We start from the raw sequence: 23281 nt of genomic DNA, 5'->3' as shown, positions 1-23281 counted from the left end.
ATTTTTTTTTTGTAGTAAGAGCAGTAATATAGGTACTTACAAGGCATATAAAAACTTCTGTAAGTTTATACACACGTTACTACACTACACGCTATTTAGTTTCTAATCAATAAATTTAAAATTTTTAATAATTTCTGAATTATCACAAAGTTGAAAATATGATCATTTAAAAAGAAATCAATTGATTAAATTTAAAGATGGCGCAACTAAGTTAAAACTTAAGCAAAATTGAACAAGGAAATAAATTTTTAGTTTAAGTAATAGCTTCTGATATACATAAATACTAACTATCCATCCTGCTGCACAATGGCAGACTCCAGATACAGTATTACAAGTTGCTCCATTAACGCATAAACATTCTTTATCACAGTGCAGCCCATAGCTTCCTTCTGGACATGTTTCATCGCATCTGAAATGAAACGATATTGAATTAGACATCATATAGGGTGTTAGAATACACGGGAATAAAGTTCAATTTCTCAAGTTGTTAAAAAAAAAAGAGAGAAATAAAGTTTGTACAGTATGCTTAAGATCATGCTACATGGAAAAGTTAACACTACTATTTTTTATTATAAATGTTATTTACAATATCTGGATATGAATCTTTTAGAATTTGAAAGAACCTTCTGATAGAGATCTTAAAAATGAAATCTGTCTAAAATGACCAAAAGTAGACTTGCTATCTTGATAATGAAATATATCCAAACTGACCAAAAGTAGATCTGAAATCTCAATGATGAAATATGTCCAAACTGACCTAAAGTAGACTTGGCATCTCACTGATGAAATATGTTCAAAATGACCAAAAATAGACTTGATATGTTACTGATGAAATATGTCTAAGATGACCAAAAATAGACTTTATATCTTGATGATGAAATATGTTCAAAATGACCAAAAATAGACTTGATATCTTAACGACGAACTATGTCCAAAATGACCAAAAGTAGACTTCATATCTTACTGATGAATTATGTCTAAGGTGACCAAAAATAAACTTCATAGCTTGAAGGTGAAATATATTCAAAATGACCAAAAATAGACTTGATATCTTGATGACGAACTATGTCCAAAATGACCAAAAGTAGACTTGATATCTTACTGATGAATTATGTCTAAGATGACCAAAAATAAACTTCATAACTTGATGATGAAATATATTCAAAATGACCAAAAATAGACTTGATATCTTGATGACGAACTATGTCCAAAATGACCAAAAGTAGACTTGATATCTTACTGATGAATTATGTCTAAGATGACCAAAAATAAACTTCATAGCTTGATGGTAAAATATATTCAAAATGACCAAAAATAGACTTGATATCTTGACGACAAACTATGTCCAAAATGACCAAAAGTAGACTTGATATCTTACTGATGAAATATGTTCCAAATAACTAAAAGTAGGCTTGATTTCTTGGTGATGAAATATGTCCAAAATGACCTAAAGTAGACTTGATATGTTACTGATGAAATATGTCTAAGATGACCAAAATTAGACTTCATAACTTGATGATGAAATATATTCAAAATGACCAAAAATAGACTTGATATCTTGACGACGAACTATGTCCAAAATGACCAAAAGTAGACTTGATATCTTACTGATGAAATATGTTCCAAATAACTAAAAGTAGGCTTGATTTCTTGGTGATGAAATATATTCAAAATGACCAAAAATAGACTTGATATCTTGACGACGAACTATGTCGAAAATGACCAAAACTAGACTTAATATCTTAATGATGAAATAAGTCCAAAATGACCAAAATAGAGTTGATTCCTCTGTGTAATGAATGCGTCATATATTGATCCTTTAAATTATGTGTCATAATAGGTAAATATAATTTTATAGCAGATGATAAATATGTAAGACAATTATTTTTAGATTGATTCAAAATTGCAACTAAATACATGTATCTGGGTTCTAGAGGAGTGTTTTCAGGATCATTAAGGTGAGATTGGGATAAGAATAAAGGCAAAATTCATGTTGATATTAAATTTTCAGTAATATTCAATTTCAATTCTTATACGAAGTAAAATAAACTCAGAGTTCAATCCCTCTCGTCAATGTTATAACTATAGTCAGAATTGAATTGTAAAGTGCATCCTAGAAGTAACTATAAAATTATATAAACACGATTATATGTTGAACGATTGTATTCTATGAGCTGCGAGTAATGATTTCTACAAAGGTGGTGATTCAACGTTGTGTGCAGTTTACTTCCACGAACCAATCAGACTGGTGGTCTTGAGATGAGAAGATGTGTCTAATTATTTGTCGTTCATTGTGTATTCATCGCACTTGAAAGATTGAGACTGCATTTTCTTATGTACGCTCAGAACTGTGTTAACTTTAGAAGAGCGAATATTTCTCATTAAACATGTTCCTTTTCCGTGAGCATAGTGAGTAAACACAAACAGTGAAAGACCATTTTTCGTAGCGGGGTATTGCAAGTTAGTGAGGAAGCGTTAACACACTTCAGGAGCTTCAACCAGTTATTCGTGATTTAACCAGGAACATTCCACGAAATCATATTGTGAAGATCTTCGAGAAGCAAGAAGGACTCGTGCAGACATACCTGTATGTTCATTGGGGCCACTTTCAACAACCACAGTAAGTGTAAGTCGATATTATATGTTGTTATATTAACGGTGTGATGGGAAACTTTCCTTAGGAATCTAAAAAAAACTTTTGGCAGGCCAATATAATTTATTAAAAACAGTAATATTATATTTTACAAAATTATTGTAATACTATTAATGATTGCAAGATTATGAAGAAAAACTTGATCAATGAAATTATAAGTGCAAGTGTAAAAGATTCTCATAATCTGGCTCGAACTAGGATACACTAATTCTTAGAAGTGACGTTAAACTTGTCAAATTAAGAATCATGTCGCGTGCCGAATAGAACCTTTCAGAGCGCCAAGTCTGACTCGCGGGCCATAGTTTGTACTAGTGTATGACAGGTGTATAGTTACTTTTCGGTCGCGATAGCAATTATATATTGATAGTTAGTATAATGGAGTTATTATGTCCCAAATGTTGAAACATAATAAATGAATTCTTGTAAAACCATGAACAAGAATTTTATAAAGGGTTAAGTTTTATAACCACCATATGTAAGTATCAATACATCAATATTGTTGAGTAATTATGTGAAGCATATACTCTCGTCTACTTCGTTAAAAAAAAATAAATCTTTGCTATATTTCTAGTAGTGTTTGCTCGTCTGATGATACCAACTTTCTAGTATCTGTGTTTCGTAAATTTCATTGCAAACGAAAGTCTGATCAAAATTGTAGTAATTTAAAAGGGATGGTAGATTTAGAGGGAATTACTGAAATTTCTGACACTAGCCCCTCTTACCCTTAAGTTTTTGAGATAGTAGTTGCTTCAGTCATGTCCGTCAGAAATTTGAAAAAAAAAATGAAATGTAATATTTAAGTTTTACGTCCCACGGATATGCCGGCTAGGCTAAAGGAGAGGGCGATGATGAGAAATGAAGGAAATGGTGGAATGAAGAAAGTGGGAGTAAACGGGAAAACCCCGAGAAAACCCACGCACACAATGTTTGTCCACTACAAACGTCAGAAATTTGATATAGAAAGGAAAGAAATATAAAAAAGAAGGACGTGAGACGGCAACAATAAAAATTTCAATGTGTTGCATCCAAACGTACACGCCATCTTCAAGTGGAATTCCATGGACGCTTTTGTGCTTTGAAAATTGGTAAACAGTACAATATATTCAGTAGTATCGAGAAGATTGTGCCATGATGCGCAAAGCGTCATGGGTATCTTTTTTGTTGTTGTTGTTTTGAGAACAAAAATATTTCAAATAATGTTATTTGTGTCTAAAATTATTTTACAATTTCATCTGAACCTAAGAATAATGCATTGAAACTATCCATATCTTCTTTAATGGGTGTGATTATAACTATTCACGGGAGATAGTATTTGATTGGAGGGACTGTAAATAGGCTATATCACTTTGAACATTTTCCTTTAATTCTGTACGATTCCCAGAACTAATTCATCTAATTTTTATTCATTGTAGGTTGCAAGGAAAGGAAAGATATTAACATTAAATAAGAGAAAACCATTGATTAAACTTAAAAGTTAGACACTATTTGAACCCAGGAAGATCTACGGCTGGCCAGGGAATGCATTTTTTACTAGATCATGTGTCGTTAGCATATTGAATTCCAATGCTTGGTTCTTTAGACCGGTTTTCGCTACTTCCTTATTCAAGTAATTTTCCATTTTATCTCACAATGCTGGATCTATACCAAAAATATTAGAGCTCCTACCAGAAATTGAACCCTGGGCTGCCCATACAAAAGAGATGCATGCAGCTTTCTGGATACGTAGGAGCGCTGGGCAATGTTCAGCACTATAAAACGAAGTTAAAAATACACATGATGGTAATTCAAAATGTTGCTTACATTTCATATACTTGTAACTAAAAGTTTCTAAACAGAAATCTCACCTTGGCCCTTTGAATCCTGGAGAACAAGTACAATCACCAGTTACATGGTTACAAGTAGCACCATTCTTACACAAGCACTGATATCTGCAACCGTAACCCCAGCTATTTGGCGGACACCCTGAAATAAAATTTGAACAATTTATATACTCAAGATATTTTGCCTTTTTTTTTAAAATATAAATTTATTGTAGTATATAATTTGCAGGTATGCATGTTGATTGTAATTCTGGACGATGACATAGTAACAAAACGAGACAGAAGGTATAAACTGTACTAGTTTTAGATTTCCCGTATAACAAATTAAGGGAGAATTTTCCTAATTTGTTAATATGCTTATTTCTGTTTCCACAAAAGTGCTCAAATATTTATAACCCAGAATTAAGAACTGCTTGGAGAATATAAGTTATATTAAATTGAACTAGTAATGTTCGTAGATTCAAGAAATGATTTTACATTTTTGTAATTAATATCCCATTGTAATATCTTCACATTGCCAAGGTTAGGGTGGGTGGAGGTTTATGTGCTTTGATGATCATAAGAGCTATACCGGGTAAGAGTCTCCCACAGGTCTTCATGGTAGGAGCGAGACCAAGAGAGATATTATAGTAAAGGACAGCACTTTTACCATTACCACCTTGAGTCCGAAGATGATTGACATCGGGGGCATGGTGGTTCAGTGGGAGAACGTTCACCTCTGATGTATAGGGTTCCTGGTTCGGTCCCAGCTCGCGCCAAGTTAGCTTTGTGGTGGACAAAAACCGTGTTCGTGGGTTTTCTCAAGGTTCTCCCGTTTCCTCCTACTTTATTCATTCTACCATCAGATTCATTTCTCGTCATCACCGTCTTCTTTAGCCTTGCCGACATAACCGTAGGACGTAAAACTGAAAGATTTAATTTCATTTTCATGATTGACATCGGCAAGACTTAGGGCTGGAAAAAAGCAGGCGCGAATAAAATCTCTTTTTTTACTGCGAGATGTAAAAAAACGGGAATCCAACACCTTAACAATTCCAAAGAAAACAATATGGAAATGGATATATAAGGATTTATTGTCTAGGGAATACGACACTACTGTTTCACAAAGGATTCTCCCCGCCAGGGAAGGAAACGCAAGCAGGACCTCCTCGATCGTCATCAAACGAAACCCTTGCAGGATAGAAACTTCGGAACGTGCGATCGCTGCTGAATGCGGAAAGCTGGAGAATCTGAAGAAAGAAATGCAAGACATGAAGATAGATATGGTTACCAGGCATTAGCAAAGCTCGATGGTGTAATGGCGGAGATCTGTGGACGGAAGATTTCAGAATGGCCTATTGAGGAGCTGCAAACAGAACGGCAGGTGTTGGCTTTCTCATGAACAAGAAAATGGGACAGGACGTAATAAGCAACTGAAGATTTAACGAAAGAATAGCAAGATGAAACAGAAACAAGGAACACAACCATAATACAAGAATACATGTCTACAACAAGCTGCGCAGATGATGAAGTAGAAGAAACGTACGAGCAATTAGAGGAAGTAATACTAAAGATTCCAGACAAGGACAACCTAATCATCATGGGAGACTGAAATGTGGTAGGCGGCGAGGAAAAAAAAAAAAAAAAAAAAAAAAAAAAAAAAAAAAAAAACAGGAGTTTGGGCTAAGAGAAAGAACTGTCAGAAGAACACGGTTAATAGAATTTTGCAAATGCCATAACCTTACCGCAACGAACACACTCTTCATGAAACCGTATCGAAGAAGGTATACGTGGGCCAAACCAGAGAGATATAAGAAGATACCGAATAGAATACGTATTGGTTTGAGAAGCATTCAGAAATCAAGTAAAGAGCATTAAGAGCTACACAGAAGAAGACGTGGAGTCGGACAATAATTTAGCACTGAAGAAGAGTAAGTTGAAGTTAAAGAATTATAGAATATCAAGGTCACATAGAAGATGAAAAATAAATTAAGAAGAGACATTAACCTGCAAAAGGAATTCCAAGAAGTAACAGACAAAGAGACAATTAATATCTTAGGGCATGACACAGAATCAAAATGGGATGCAATGAAGAAAGGAATCAAGAAAGCAGCTGATGAATGCATAGCAAAATAATCTAAATAATCTAAAAAATAATCCAGCATAAACCTTGGATAACTGACAAAATACTAGAACTGATGGAGAAAATAAGGTACAGTAGTACAAAATCATAAAGCACGAAAGAGACTACAAGAAATACAGAATTCGTATTAACAGCGAAGCAAAGAAAAAAATTAAAAGAAATATTGCGACTAAAACAATAAAAGAAATAAATTGTGATGGTATAAGTGAGTTTAAAAATATATATATTTGTTTATACATATTTCTGGATATTAATGACCCATTACGTATGAGGGATGATGTTCCTTGGCGAACATACTACCTGGGGAAGGAAGAGAGGAATGGAGAAGGAAGGAAGCTGTCTGGCACCTGTACGTTAGGTACTATCCCAGCATTTGCCTGGCGTGAATGGAGAAAACCCAGGAAAATCTTACTCAGGATCGCTGGCCTGATAAAGCTGTAACAACTTTTTGAGCGAGTATCACCACCGGGAATCGAAGCCGGGAAAAGTGAGTGTGTTAGCGACTACCTTACGAAGGGACCACGAGCAAAAGATATATTTGACACATTAGATGCAAATAAATACACAAATAGAAGAGAAAAATGTAAAAAAAAAAAATAAATAAATAAAAAATAAATAACAAAATAAAAAAATAAAAAATAATAATAATAATTAAAAAATAAAAATATCAGGTAACCGAGAAAGTTCGTGCGGTTTCAGTACAAAAAAGAAAAGTTCCAAAAAAAATGCGTTTACCTTATGTTTATTCCGCAAAATATCCACCATCCGCTTCTACAACCTTCTCCCACTGTTTTACAAGCTTGTAGATGTCATTTTTGAAGAAATCTTTGTGTTGGGACTCAAAAAACTGCGCCACCGCGTTTTCAACATCTTCTCGAGTTTTGAATTGTCGATTGCGCATATGGTTGTCCATAGACAAAAAAAAAAAAAAAAAAAAAAAAAAAAATGGTAGTCTGATGGGGCAATGTTTGGTGAATACGCTGAATGTGGCAGAAGTTCCCAGCTGAGAGAAGAACTCACCTCCAGGGTCATCTTTGCTGTATGATGTCTAGCGTTTTCTTGGTAGACAAGAACACCCTTCCTATTCACTAATGCAATTTTTTTTTTTTTTTTTACAAGCTATTCGGCTACTCTTTGCAATTCTGCTGAGTACACCTTTTTGGTTATGATTTTACCACTTTTTAAGAACTCATAACGCACAATCCCAGCAATAGTCCACCATACACACAACATCACCTTCTGCTGATGGAAAACAGGTTTTGCACTTAAAGGCATGGAGCCATTTGACAATAGCCAATGGTACGAGCCAATGGTTTTTTGGTATCGTACATTACCCACTTTTCATCACACGGTCCAAAGTTGGACAGTTGTTGTTCCTAGTCAGCAAGGAAGAGCAAATGTTCAGTCGTTGGAGATGATTCACAGCAGTCAGCACGTGAGGGACCCACTTACTCAGTTTTCACGATTTTCCAAACTCATGCAAGTGCACGAGAATGGTTTCATCGCTTACTCCAAATCGTTGAGCGAGTTCTTAACACGTTTGACTTGAATCCTCTTCAATTGCTGTCTTGAGCTGGTCCAAATCGAGAGATTTTGTTCTGCCCGATCGAGGTTTGTCTTCAAGTGTCTCATCGCCGGTCGAAAAGGTCTGAAACCACTTTTGAGCTGTGCGTTCACTAATTGTATCTTCTCCAAACGCTGCACATATTTTTCTTGCTGCTTCCTCACCTTTTGTGCCCAACTTGAACTCGTACAGTAAATAAGCCCTGATTACTGCGTTCGACACAGACATGGTTTACTGCGAATACTTGATGCGACCTGCTATCTACGTTAGCCGACGTGCCAATGACTCAGGGTGGCAGAAATGTTATCTACCTCACGAAAAATAGCGGCAGTTGTAAAAACAGCACGAATTTTCTTTGTTGCCTGGTAAATAATAATAATAATAATAATAATAATAATAATAATAATAATAATAAGAAGAAGAAGAAGAAGAAGAAGAAAAGGAACAAACTTATGAGGAAAATAATGGGTAAGCCAAATAATTTCGTCGCGTTCTCTTTGTACTTATTACATGACTCCGAAACTGACACTTCACGTCTACTCGGTGTATGTTTCATATACATTGTCATGCACAAACTCATATTCAACATTTTTACCACCCTAAGCAATTAGAAAATGCCGCCTCTTTAGTATCAATACTTGTCGCGAAATTTCCGTAAATTCCAGAATTGGAACATGAAAAAAAAAAAAAAATAGTTCGAGAAGATTTGCCGCCTCGGGTCATGGTATATATGTGTTCCCAGGCAAAATAATACGGCCCTCGTCATGCAGATACTTCCCTTGCCTTCTTTATCTTGATTCACTTGCTCTTTCAAGTTCCTTCTTTCGGAAATTTAAACAAAAATTGCAAGTCTCTCCTGTATTGTAATACTTTTGAGAAAGATTTCAAAAAGACGCAGTTGGGAAGAAAAGAATAATAATTCAGGAACAAAGTTATTATTTTCAGAGATCCATTGGCTACTTTTCTAGGTAATTACCGTTCACCTGGACATACTTTTGTAGTTCGCAGACCCACTTAAAAAAGAAAAAAGAAAGAAACTCTCCTGAAAATTAACAGGTGCCAGTGTTTGTAGTTTAGCATGCACTGCGATGATGATGTGTTAACAAACCTATTAGCATTTGTTAGTTTTGCTTTTTGGAATCACAATGGTTTAGGTCAGTTGAGGAAGGTGATGCCTGAAGAAATTGGATCCCTGAAGCATGAAGTCATTAGTTTGGACAGATCAATGAGCCGGGATATTGTATCGTGAATGTACCAGTCTTGCAATGAATCGGTGGATTACTGTCCCAAATTAGTGAACGCTGCGTATAACCATTTGGTCTTGAAGATGGGATGTCACTGTTTCCCCATTATCAAAAGGGATGCCAACCACGATTCTGCTCTTGCACGAAAACGTTAAGCATGATATAAATTGCTCATTTCTAACGTTTTGCGCTCTTCGGTGGTATGATACCCTCTGCAAATCACAGCATGCTTCGCTGTTCCGTGAGAGAGTCCAATTTTAAAAACCACGCTTTATCATCTACGATCAGCGTTAACAAATTAGGAGGTACAGTAACCGCTTGGTCGTAAAGTGCATAAAGAAATCAAACGTGGATTAGGGACAATGTTCCTTCTCTTCTGCCTTCAGAACACGTGGCATCCAATGTGTCAATTTCTTCATGAGTGCAATTCTTTGGTGTGAATTCTGTATATTGTTTCCAGGATCATTGTTTGGTCAACTAACGTTTTCCGCCGAATTGCGTCCACACTGACATTGGTGTCGAAGTTTGGGGTCAACATTCTTGCGCTTTAACTTCTGTGATGCAATGACCGGATTGTAAGTGCGCAAACTATTTCTTCACAGTTCTTTGGAATGATCCTTCTTCATCCAGATGATCGGACAAAAATGAAATGAAATGAAATGAAATCTTTGAGTTTTACATCCCACGGTTATGCCGGTTAGGCTAAAGGAGACGGTGATGGTGAGTGATGAATGAAATGGTGGAATGAAGAAAGTGGGAGGAAACGGGAGAACCCCGAGAAAACCCACGCACACGGTGTTTGTCCACCACAAAGTTCACTTGGCGGGGGCTGGGATCGAACCCAGGACCCCAAACACCAGAGGTGCAGATGATCGGACAACTCGACCAAACTTTGGACTGCTTACATTCCACGATGAAAAATTTACTTCATGGACACTCGCTTCTATTCGTTGGAAAAAACATTTTCCTTTTGCCGGTCCTCGTCTCCATGCTCACTTAAAAAGCTGCTGGTTTGGAATAGTTGTTAGTCATAATCCTATTAACTTTATGTATAATTTGCATTCAGTAAAGAAGTTAAGTGCACAGTCTTTTGGAATTCTCGTATTAATCAAACAAAAATATAACCATTGTAAGTTTCATTTATAGTTCTTATCTTTGGAAAAATGTGGGAAGCGCTGATGGAAGTATGTCATATTTGATCAGGGTCGCGTCCACGGGATTGCATTGGCACGGGCCTCCAAAAAACTTCGTAACCCTTTTCTAATAATATACTTGTGTTTTGTCCTCACAAATGATGTGCTCACGGGGAATCTGAACCCCTGTAACGTTTCGACTTTGGCCCTTCCAGCAAATGTTTTCTGGTTCGTGCCTGTGCATGATCCATCTATACGAACTTTTCTTTCGTGCATTAACAGCCATTCAATGACATAATAAACCGTTCTCATTTTGGAAAGAAATACTAGAACTTACGATTTTCACATGTAGCACCTTGATAGCCATTATGACAAGTGCATTGCGCAGGAGCTGTGCAGGTTCCATGAACACACTCGTTTTCACAAATGGGTTCACATTCTGTGATAAAGGGCTTTCTTTTATAGCCTTCACAACAGTCGAAGAGAATTCGGAACTTAGTCACATTCTGTAAAGAGAGAACAACAAATAGTCATTTAATGGTTACTAATACTTTATTATCGTAAAAGCAGGATTTTACTTCCCTTAAATCATTAACTATAGTTTACGCACAAAAAATCAACTATTTTCCCTTAAAAGTCAAGATCTACAGGTAACATTATTGAAGGGAATGGTACATCAACCCTCTTGAGCTTCCTTATGGGGGGCGGGGAAGAAGCAAGTGAAAAATAGATAGCACTCCGAATTCTATCTAGTTCCATGCTAATCTTATGGACTACAAATGACGATCGATAAACCAGTTCTATCAGATAGACTCTCAGGTAGAACTTAAATGCCCACAATCACCAATAATATGAGCCTGGCAACATAGATTCCAGTTACACTTGTTAAAGAAATTTTCAATTTCGCGGCAACACTAATCCATTTTATAGAATGTCTTTACTGCCAAAAGAGATCTCGTTGCTATCCTTGACGGCATTAAACGAAGGTAAGGAAAAGAAGAAGGAAGAAGACAAAAAGAATCGAGCTCGAATTGCTTGCAATATGTGATGGCGAATGAGCGGAATATCCTGAGCAAGTCAGGAAATTTGAAATTTCTAGAAAAGTTACGGAATTCTCAGAATTTCTGCTACTAGTCAATGAAATTTCACAATTTCTTAAACAGTGTGCCGTTCTGTAATAGTATGGACATTTTTTTATCATAATTTTTCGTCATCGCTTCTCTGCAGTACACTTTTCTACTGCTTCTTTAACTTGTCATTTGGAAAAAGCAGTAGTTGACGGAATAATAAAAACAAAAGGTTATGTGGAAAGAAAGTTCTGTTAACATTTGGTTCAACAGAGAAAGAAAAGCAGATATTGTAAAATATTTTACAAGACATTATTGGATATGTAGTTTTTATGGTAGTGGATATGTAGGCCTACTTTTTATAATAGTTGAGGTCATAATGAAAGGAAAATTGTTATCTTTGAATGAACAGAGGAAGAACCGTAGATATTATAAAAATCTTTTTCAATACTTATTTTACACCGTATATTCGTTTACTCAATACTTCTTCATAGTTTGTTATTAAAATATTTATTAGCATATCCTCATTTTATTGTCCTAACAAACCAATATATGTTGCCAGTAAAATAGTTTACAATGATCGATCCCCTGGGGCGATAACCACAGTATTTCATGTCACGGATCCCCCCCCCCCCTTCATTACGAAATCCTGCTGCTTATGCCAGCAAGTCGGAAGTATAGCTTTCGTAAGTGTACTTGAAGTTCGCGGGGAGCAAGAAAGTGGAAAAAGCGCGCTTCTTGTCTTCGTGCGTTCGTAGACACAGATAGAGTGGAAAAAGGAAGTCGTATTACTAGAAACAAAGTAATTTAAAAATAGTAATAATTTAGAACTAACTAGCTCTATGACCTATGGAAGCTGGAGGTTTAATGCTGCGTTCACAAAAGCTCTCCATTGACTTCTTTCCTTAGCCAACTAAGTCCTATTTCTACTTTGTATTCCTATTTCTGCGAGACCCATCTTAATATTGTCCTCCCATCTGCGCCTAGGTCTTCATAACGGTCGTTTTCCGATTGGCCTTCCAGTTAAAATTTGAAACCTTTCCTACCTTATTTCATCCTAGATACATGACCTGCCTACCTCAGCCTCCTTGATTTGATGACATTTGAAAGCAATGTTTGGTAAAGAGTATAAATTATGCAGTTCCACGTTATGAAGTTTCCGCCATTCCTCACGCCCGTTCGTCTTGCATTCGAATATTCGTCTCAGGATTTTGTTCTCAAGTATTTTCAGTCTGAGTTCTTCCCTCAGAGTAAATTATTATTGTTTTACAAATTTTAAGCTTCAAATTCCTCGACAGAATTCTTGAGGACCAAAGGTTTTGAACTGAATAAAAACATGAATTCCCTGCTTTCAGTTGACATTTAATTTCTTTGTTGATATGGTTTTGCTCTGTTAGCATTGAACCTATATATTTGAAAGTATCTACTTTGTCAAGAGTATTATTTGATATTTTGATGCTTGAATAATTTGCAGTATTACGATCCCGATGAAGTTCTATGTATTTAGTTTTCACTGCATTTACTTCAAAACCCATGTCCCTACAAGCGATTAATAAAATCTCTGCATTTCTTTTTATTGTTTTCCTATTATCCCCCTTATGATCAATGATCCCCCTTATGATATATGATCAATATACGCCATGACCTGGTAAATACAATTCAGCTCTAGGCCCTAGTTCCTATGTTTGATTTTCCTTATAGCGTGCTCCAGAACAAAGTTGAATAATAATGGCGAAAACACATTTCCTTGTTTCAGGCCATTCTCGGCGTGAAAGCTCGCAGACAAGAATTTTGCTACTCGAACTTAACTTTGAGATTAATTTAAACACATATTAATTAATCTAACTAGCTTTTTCGATATTTCAAATTCCGTAAGAATGTTGAATAATGTTTCTCTCTTAACCGAGTCGTAGGTCTAGTTAAAATCAATAAATAATTTATATATTGGGGTATTGTATTTCCATTTCATTTCAAGTGTTTGTTGAATGCTAAAAATCTAGTCGATAGTTGATCAATTTTATCTAAATTCGCAATGATAATCTCCAATAATTTCGTTTGGGTATGGAGTCGATTTTGCTATAGAATGTTTGAGAGGATTTTGTAGAATTTTGACAGAAGAGAGATGCCTCGATAAATATTACAATCTGTTTTGTCACCTTTCTTGGGAATTGCATAAATGATTTCACTTTCTCCACGAATATTAGTTTTTGGCTGCATGTTAAAAGTAAATCGACAAAGAAATCTTTCAATTTGTTCAAGATGCTTTCATGTTCAAAAGTTATACGCTACATTTTACTTACACTTATCCCAACAGTTATTTGTACTATCATTTTTACAAAATATTTACACTTAATATATATACTACACATACTGAACATCTTTAATATTATACTCAATATTTACAATCATGGTTATAGTAATCATTTATAAGCAGTCATAATCAATACATATCCTTAAAGTTAATGATTTGCTAAATTGAAAATTTATGTTCACAGTTATACCGAACATCTATACTCAAAGTTCTCAATATGTGTACGTAGTTATACTCTACAGATGTACTAAACATATCCTTAATATTTACACTCACAGTTACACCCAACAATTATACTTAACATATATACTAATTTCACTTAATATTTGTACTAGAAAGTTATATTTAACGTTTGTAGTTATATTTTTACTCAAGACTTTTAGTTACAGTCATTCTAAACATTTATACAACAGTTATATTCAACATTTATACTCTTAATGCATAATTGGTTAAAACTTAAAATTTATACTCCTGTTTTGCACAGTTTAGTCAACATTTGTACTTACATATATATAATCAACAGTTATACTTAACATTTATACCCATACTTATATTAAAAATTTAGACTAAATAGTAATGCTCAATATTTTTACTTAACATGTATGAAGTTTTACTCAATATTTATACTTTCACCCAATACTTATACTTTATACTCAGTTATTATATTGAATACTCTCATCAACCAATATGCTCAAAATTTAATCAGGCATTCTCAACATTTATACATATAGTTACATTCAACATCTATACTAAAAGTTAACTAATGCGGTGGTTCAGTGGTAGAGCGTTCACCTCTCGTTTTGATCACAGTCACACCAAATGAATTTTGTGGTGGACAAACATCATGTGCGTGGATTTTCTCAGGTTTCTCCCGTTTCCCACCACTTTCTTCATTCCTTCATTCTATAACGATATTGTGTATTTTTAATATCATTACTTGTATTTTTAATATCAATACTTGTATTTACGGGCAATATGTGTTATTAAAATGTGCACAAGCTAGCTAAAAGAAGAAGAAAATACAAAAAGAACTAGAATTAATTTTTTTTCTGATATTATGATTAATGTTTTGTTAATATAATAGTCTGACGATATGTGTTACTGGTTGTCATAGCAACGAGAGATGTAAGATATAACAAAGGATCCATCTTGCATAATCTACATGCATGTTATTTAAAGGGTGTAAACGTTTCCTTCGTTACGTATTATAATAAAAGGTAATATCAAGATGGATATTGTGGATAAGATGGATTTAAGTGAATTTGGTAAAATAGTAAACGAGATGTTAGACTCATTCGAACTGTGGGCTATAGTGAAACGCTATATAAAATATGCAAAAATAAGTCGTTATAAATTGGTGTTTTCCGCCACGGATTTGAGTTAAAATTCCACCATTTCCTTCATTTCACATCATCATCGTCTCCTTTAGCCTCGGCATAATCGTGGGACCTAAAACTCAAAGATTTCATTAAAAGTTAACTAAAATTTATATTCAACAGTTACTCAAAATTTAAGCTGTTGTGTTCAACATTTACGCTCAGAATTTATACCTAGGTTTATACTAAAGCTTTATACACAATTATATTCAATATGCTCTGTTGTACTTAACGTTCATACTGAATTTCTACCTAGTAACAGTAGCGTACGCAGGAATTTATTTCGGGAGGGGTCCAAACTCAATATCAGGGTATTTTATATTGAAATTCCTAAACTTGTCCCTAAAATTAGGCTAAATTTACACAAAAGTTGGAATTTCGGGGGAGGTCCGGACCCCCAGGACCCACCCCCTGCGTACGTCCCTGCCTAGTAATACTCAATATCTACACATAAAATTAAGTTCAACAGTAATACTCAGCAGTTATTATCAACACTTTTGAGTCTTCAAATGCATTGATCATCTTGGACCTTAATATCAACCTATTCCTTGTATTAAGTTGGATTTTAAGTTAATAGTAAATAACAAGGCAGAACCTTTGGTAAACAATTTCTTGAAAAAATTGTGAAAGTCTCACAATGCACTTTTATTTATTTATTTATTTATTTATTTATTTATTATTTCTACAGAAAGCGGATTAATGGAATTTACTAACGACTTACCTTAGTCCTATATCGTGTAACAACATACGTCACATATTTTGGGCATTGCTGAGAAGGATCTTGAAGACAATGAACCATGAGGACTTTGGCTTGCGTTACGTAGTACACTTCCCGCTCCGTCGTTGTGTAACTGAAACATATACAAAAAAAAAAAAAAAAAAGTTTAAAGATAAAGTAAAACTTGTAGTTTTTGTTCACAACTCAGAGAGGTGACTTGATAGGCAGACAGACCACTTTAAATACAGGGTTGACCATTAATCTTGAAACGTCCTTGTAAGCTTTAAACTAGTAGATAAAAAAGCTGAAATTTTGAGTGATGCAAATATCGACAGGGTGTTTGACACATTCTGCATTATAACCAGATGAACACTATTGGCAGCACAACAAAGTTATATTTTTTTCAAATGACACTACATCAGGTTATAACACATTTTAACTCTACAGGTTAGAGGAAAACTTGCGTTACAAAATAAGAACGCTAGAGTAGCATGAATATCATTTAATAAACGGAATTTGGAGAGATCTACAACAGTAATAAGAGACCGGATATTTAGGCACTAAAAACCTGGAAAATAGGCAGGCAAATAGGCACTAAAAATTTAAAAAATAGGCACTAAAATGTAACTCGAAATAATGAAGATAAATACTCAATAAATTAAAAACTAGATTCAAGTCATAGATAATGTTCAAAGAATATAGAAACATACTTCTTTGTTAATATCTCCTTTTATTGTATATACAAAAACGAAGCTTGTTATGCATTCCATATATACTGGGAGAACCGGAAAGATGTGCACATACGTCAAGAGGTGATTCATAACATCAAAAGAAGACAAAAGGTCCTTTTGCATGTTGTCGAATTCCACGTCGTGTAGGAATGACAAGGGGGCGAACTTGGAATCCAAAATCAAATCATGACAATTGGAACGAGACATAAAGGTGTGCACATACTTCGGGAGGTGATTCGTGACATTCAAGAGGACTTTTTGTCTTCTTTTCATGTCACGAATCACCTCTCGAAGTATGTGCACATCTTTCGGTTTCGTTCCAATTGTCAGAATTCGATTTTCGATTCCAAGTTTGCACTCTGTCACTTTTACATGACACGGAATATGAAAAAAATACACGAGGACTGTTTGTCTTCTTTTGATATCACTAATCACTTCCCGAAGTATGTGCACATCTTTGAAGTTCACTCTGTATATATATATATATTGCAACGTATCACGTGCTTGTGTTTACAAACACCTAATATACACATCTATGTGTGTATTATTTATGTTATATAAATTACATTTTTCCCAATAAAGGCTTAATTTGAAGAAAATGCATAGAATAGGCAACATTAGGCACTAAAGCAATTATTTAGGCAGTAAAGGTCGAAATAGGCAAAATAAAATTGGCTTAAATTGAAACTATAGCCCCCCATATAAACTTTAAAACGTTATTTTTGATCATATCTTTAATATTAAAGAATAGGCATTTTGCCTAACATCCGGTCTCTAGTAATAACACACGGACAGGCAATGTACGAGAAGGCATTCAAAAGAAACCAGAATTATTGTGTAAAAGCTATATTTTCAAACTTTTTACAAAACAACCTTATCCCCTTCAAAATACTCTCCATTACAACTAATACAGGTTATAGGAATCACATTATAGCTTATAGGAATCACAAAAGCTTCCGCCGGAAATCAATCCTTGGGATCTTGGAATGTGCATGAAACGTCCCAATTTTTCCAGTAGATTTCTCATTTTCCCTCGGGGTCATTCCGTAAGGGACTTGAAGCAAAACTACTCAAATCGCAGTTTTGAGTTTTTCTTAGTATCAACGTTAATGACATAATATTAAAATGCAATATTATCTTAAAGAACATACGAAAAACTATTATTTTCATACATTACCAGGCTTGCAGTAAATACAAATGTAGTAAGTTTTATCTCCATCTGCACAGCATTTATAATACTACATTGTCCAAGAAGTACATTGGAGCCATATCTCTGTATTTCTTTGAGCTACGATTTAAAAGGATCGTAACATGTAAGCCTGACATTCCCACGCTATACGCATATCTGGATTTTTTTTTATTTTTGTTAACTCAGAGATCTATTAGGATGATTAGCAATAACAGAATGAAATACTAACAACAAGGCTTCCGGTTGAGAGAACAATAATAGATATGTAAGTCGAGGCTTGCCTTAGCAGATAGACAAAAAGAGAAGGATATGTGTGAATTTGGCACCAAGACATGCCACAGGTCATATAAACATCATAAAGGCAAAGGTTCTTGCCACATATGTCGCGCGTGCAGGAATTAACTTAAGCTTTCTCTCGCTCGATTGTAACAGATCAAGTAAAACGCTTCTCGTGATTATTCACAATCAAGGAAACGGAGTTTTATTCTTTAAACAGCAAGAAACTTCTCAATAGCTCTGTAGGAAAGACTGTGAAATAATAATAATAATAATAAAAAAAAAAGAATTTAGAAATATTATTTTTGGAAATATGGTTTTGCGACCAAGCGTTCTGTAGAAAAGTGTTAATTTGGACAATGCTCATGAAAATGCCTCATCAATGAAAAGTTTCATTTCTGCATTATAAAGTGATTCAGCTAACTGTGTATGAGTAAGACTGTCTCCATTTTTACTTCGTTGAAGTCTTTTCCGAATGAAGTGCCAAGCATACCGCTCAGAGAGAGTCGACCAGCTGCTTCGGTCTAGCTTCCAATATTCCTCCTTCACTTAACCTTTTCGTATTTATTTTTATATTCCTTGATATTGAATATTTATATAAAGTAACTAGCTTCGCAGTGTTAAATTAAAAATAATAATAATAATAATAATAATAATAATAATAATAATAATAATAATAATAATAATAATAATAATAATAATAATAATATGCTCCGTTAGCCATTCACTTTTTATCATTACTAAATCGCTCTCTGATATTGGTCATTTTATATATATATATATATATATATATATATATATATATATATATAAATAGATAGATAGATAAATAGATATAGATATACCCATGTTGTGGGCACGGCATCGCAAGTGCCACTGTTCATTTCAGCAACTCTCAAAACTATGGATTGGACACTGATATCATTTGCGATCACTTCTATAAATCACCCTCCCCCAAAGTTGCAGGGCTGAATTTGGATTTAAATGGCATCATAAGTGTTACTGTTCATCACAGCGAACCCCGAAAACTAGGATTCTAACAGATATTGGTCATTTTTGATCATTTTCAAATGCATCTCCCCTCCTCTCCTGCAAGTTGAACTGTCAAAGTGATATGATAAAACCGATTCCAAACCCAAACCTCATCCATGTTGAAAATTTGATCGAGATCTGTTGGGTGATGAAGTCACAAAGACTGTCACTCTCAGTTTTATTATATATACCCGCTAAAATGCGCCTCCAGTATGTGCCACGGTCTTGGATAAGTCCGATTTGATGAATATTCTGTGAGACAGGGCTGAGACTGCCTTGCCTGCTTTGTGAAGGATCCGTGAATGGACGTTATAATTTCAATAGAGATAATAATCCGTTATTATTACTGCGCTAACTCAGAACATTGCCGATTGTTTACAACAATGTACACCTTATTTCATGTCCGTCTAGGAACAATTTGTTTTGTAAGTGTAATTTCAGTATTTGTGATTCCATGGCTATTAAATCAATATGAGCATGGTGCAGCGAAATACGCCAGGGCTTGTTGAGGACTGACTGTAGAAGATAAAGATGTTTTCATTTCTCTCACATGTTCCATGTAATAGCGGTGTAGTGTCTTTAACTCACAGTACAGTGACATTGTTTGAAACTGTAGTGTATAGACTAAAATTTTTCAGTTTGAAACTTTATTTTAACTCTGGAGACTATAGTTTTTACATTTTACCTTTTAATCTTCATCTTGCCCTTTGGTTATTCTATTTTTTGCTTCAGCCATGTTGTGTAGTAATATTTGAGTTCGTATAGCACAGACGATATAAGCAGTTGCAAGATTTATTACAGGCTTCTAGTAGTATCCTAGACTTGGCGTAATTACCTGCACGTGTTGGTAAATACGCCACTTTGTATCACTTTTTTCTTTTACCTTCGGTACAAAATAGAAGTGAGTTGCATCACTGCCACATTTTTTTCTACACGCGGAAAAGGCTACTCTGCAATGTACATGTCTTGTTCTTTGTGTTTCATGAAAATTAAGACCATAAAAAAATACAACATACTTAACATGGCGTATTTACCTGCACCTATCTTACATTGAAAATTTAATCGAGATTGGTGCTGTGGTTCAACCCTCTTCTAAGTTCTATCGTCAAAGTGGAATTTTATATTTAAAAACTTTTGAGTTCTGAACCTCATCTATGTTGAGAATTTGATCGAGATCGATCGGGTGGTTCAAGAGATTAAGAGTCACATATATAGTTACTTTCAATTTTATAATATAGATTACATTTATAATTGTGTTTATGGTAGCTCACTGATAGAGCGCGGGATTTTTACTCATCAGGTGTTGAATACAAATCTCACAGAGTCTTTTACTTTATAAATAGAATTGGACAAAAATGTGATAAAATGAATTATTGCTACGAGAAATATTTAGTTAACCTTAAAAAGGACCGTTTTGGGAATTGGCGTGATGGGATGACATGGCTTGGACTTAGACTTGGGGACTTGGACTTAAACCACATTAGGAGTGGCACTATTCATTTCAGCGACCCAGTAAACAACGAATTGCACACTAATATTTTTACATGTTCCGAAGTTACGCTAGAGTATACATTCATACACATATATCTAATATTTATATACAGTAGGATGTAATCCGAACATCAAAAATCCGAAACGTCAAAATTCCGAACGCGGTCCCTAGAAGCTAGTGACAGTACACTAATTCAATTTTCTTTGTATGAAGTCAGTGTTTTTACAACAGCTGATTCATATGTAATTGTTTGTCATATAGATTTTTATTTTTATTTTCCCTTAGGCCTATACAAGTTAAGTTTTAAGTGTGAGTTACAAGAACAGTGTAATTTAGTACACGAGCAGGTTCTTCAGAAATATTAAATTAAGTAGCCGTACGTACGGTACTAAATTACGTACAGTACTCTAATTACTCTGAGCGGTATGCTTGGCGCTTCATTCGGAAAAGACTTCAACGAAGTAAAAATGGAGACAGTCTTACTCATACACAGTTAGCTTGATCACTTTATAATGCAGAAATGAAACTTTTCATTGATGAGGCATTTTCATGAGAACTGTCCAAATTAACACTTTTCTACAGAACGCTTGGTCGCAAAACCATATTTCCAAAAATAATATTTCTAAATTCTTTTTTTATTTCTCAGTCTTTTCTACAGAGATATTAAGAAGTTTCTTCCTGTTTGGAGAATAAAACTCCGTTTCCTTGATTGCGAGTAATCACGAGAAGCGTTTTACTTGATCTGTTACAATCGAGCAAGAGAAAGCTTCAAGTTATTTCCTGTACGCTCGACATATGTGGCAAATATCTTTGCCTTTATAATATTCATATGATCTGTCGCATGTCTTGGTGCTACATTCACACATAGCCTTCTCTTTTTGTCTATGTTCCTCATGCCGTAAGCGTCAATGAACCACAAAATTCCTCCTCCAAAATATGTTAAATCGCCTATATGCGTAATGTGTTTACATTAAGGCGAGTCTTAAAAACACTTTGAACAAGTAAAAAGAAAAAAAAAGTACCCGATGGTGGGCGCGAACCATCAACCTTTCAATTACTAGCTGCATGCTCTTCCGACTTGGACACGGAGGCGATGAAGGAAACGTCCCTTGTAGAGGGATAAATTGTTGAGGTCTTTTGAATTTGGCTAATCAGAGTGCTCCTTTAACCACGTATATTCGACGAGAACCGTTTGGGGTCAGATAAAATCTGCTCGCCATGTAATTTTATAACAAAATGACGAGTGTCTATTTACTTTATTTCATGGTTCTTCCGTATTCACTTTCAAATGCTTGGCGACAGTTGCCATCTACTAAAGTCGATGCGTTTGTTGTTTCTAGGACACAATCGCTCACAAAAAGAAGCAACAAATGCATCAAATATGGGAGATGAATTTAGAACAACTAAATGGCGTATGCCTAGTACATCTTGTGCTGTTAGGGTATCTGAAACGGTATGTACCTAAAGGACGTACTTAGAACATGATAGATACATGTCCCAAGTGACGACATAAAAAGAAATGACTCTTAGAGTGCGAAACTGAGCCAGGTATATAAATGCTATATTTGTGGTACATAGTTGCAAATCCAATTAGGTGTAACAAGTACCTAAAACTGTAGGTAGCTGAAGTACATATTTAGCATATGATTATCATATGTGCCAAGTGTCGGGTACCTAAAAAGTAGCTGGGACACCTAAATGGCACATGCCTAGCACATCTTGTGCTGTTAGGGTTTTGCATCGCTGCTATCTTCCTGCATTGTATACTTCTAGTTGCAAACTGCTCCGCAACTGGTATAGTCAGCTTCTGTAATAGTCACGAATTCCTCTGCTTGGCAGAGCTTGACTCAATTGATAGGGTGAGTGAGATAGAGACGCTTGGAAGAAACAAGTTAGTCACAAAACACAAACATGTAAAGAACAAATACGCGTCTGGCGGTAGTAGTGTTTTTTACAGTCATAATATTGGTGGAGTTTTGCCCTCCGGAAGTTGGATAGCGTTCACCTCGAAGCTAAGAAAATGGAATTGCTATCCAGTCCAGCCCCTTTTGATTCTGTTCTCGGACAAAAGTTTCTGGAAGGAAGTTTGAACAGTAGTTAAAAAAAAAAAAAAAAAAAAAAGCAGCGTCGTAACTTTAGGACCAACAATGCAAGCAGGCTTGACATGGTGTAATGGCCCACAGATTCTATCATTTTCTGATTGAGAGAAGCGAGATTATGTATTGCGGTGGTTTTATAGTAAACTCCTAAGCATAAACATCGGCAAGAAGGGGCCAATGACCCTTTGGATTTTTGAAAGGGGTTCGGCTCTCCAAAATACATGCTTAAACATTTTAGATTTGCTTACTCACTCACTACAATAATTAATATATTTACTATAGTTAATAGAGTTATGAAATATGCGTCAATAGTTATTGTATTACATACAGGGGTAAAAGTGAGGGGGAACGCGGGGTATGTCATCTACCCACTTCCACAAAATACCTATCTTGTCCCCCAATTCCTAAAAAGTTACAATGGTGAAAGATAGGCACAGGGGAAGATGTGACAAAA

General features: G+C 35.0%; 1 protein-coding gene across 2 annotated transcripts in view; it reads right to left on the bottom strand.

The window, feature by feature from the left end:
* The window catches only part of LOC145678777 (uncharacterized), a 69068-nt gene that overhangs the window by 31574 nt on the left and 14213 nt on the right, over positions 1-23281 (bottom strand). For both annotated transcript variants that reach the window (XM_081749276.1, XM_081749277.1), the window contains exons 2-5: positions 16012-16141; positions 10874-11042; positions 4498-4615; positions 289-409 (exon numbers count right to left, since the gene is read on the bottom strand). In XM_081749276.1, the coding sequence (XP_081605402.1) occupies positions 289-409; positions 4498-4615; positions 10874-11042; positions 16012-16141 (538 nt within the window). The remainder of the gene's footprint in view (positions 1-288; positions 410-4497; positions 4616-10873; positions 11043-16011; positions 16142-23281) is intronic.

This window comes from Thermobia domestica, chromosome 2, assembly GCF_964235325.1.
Source record: "Thermobia domestica chromosome 2, izTheDome1.hap1.1, whole genome shotgun sequence".
NCBI classification, from domain to species: Eukaryota; Metazoa; Arthropoda; class Insecta; order Zygentoma; family Lepismatidae; genus Thermobia; species Thermobia domestica.
The sequence above is the reverse complement of the archived record's forward strand: the minus strand, read 5'-3'. Positions and strand labels throughout refer to the sequence as shown.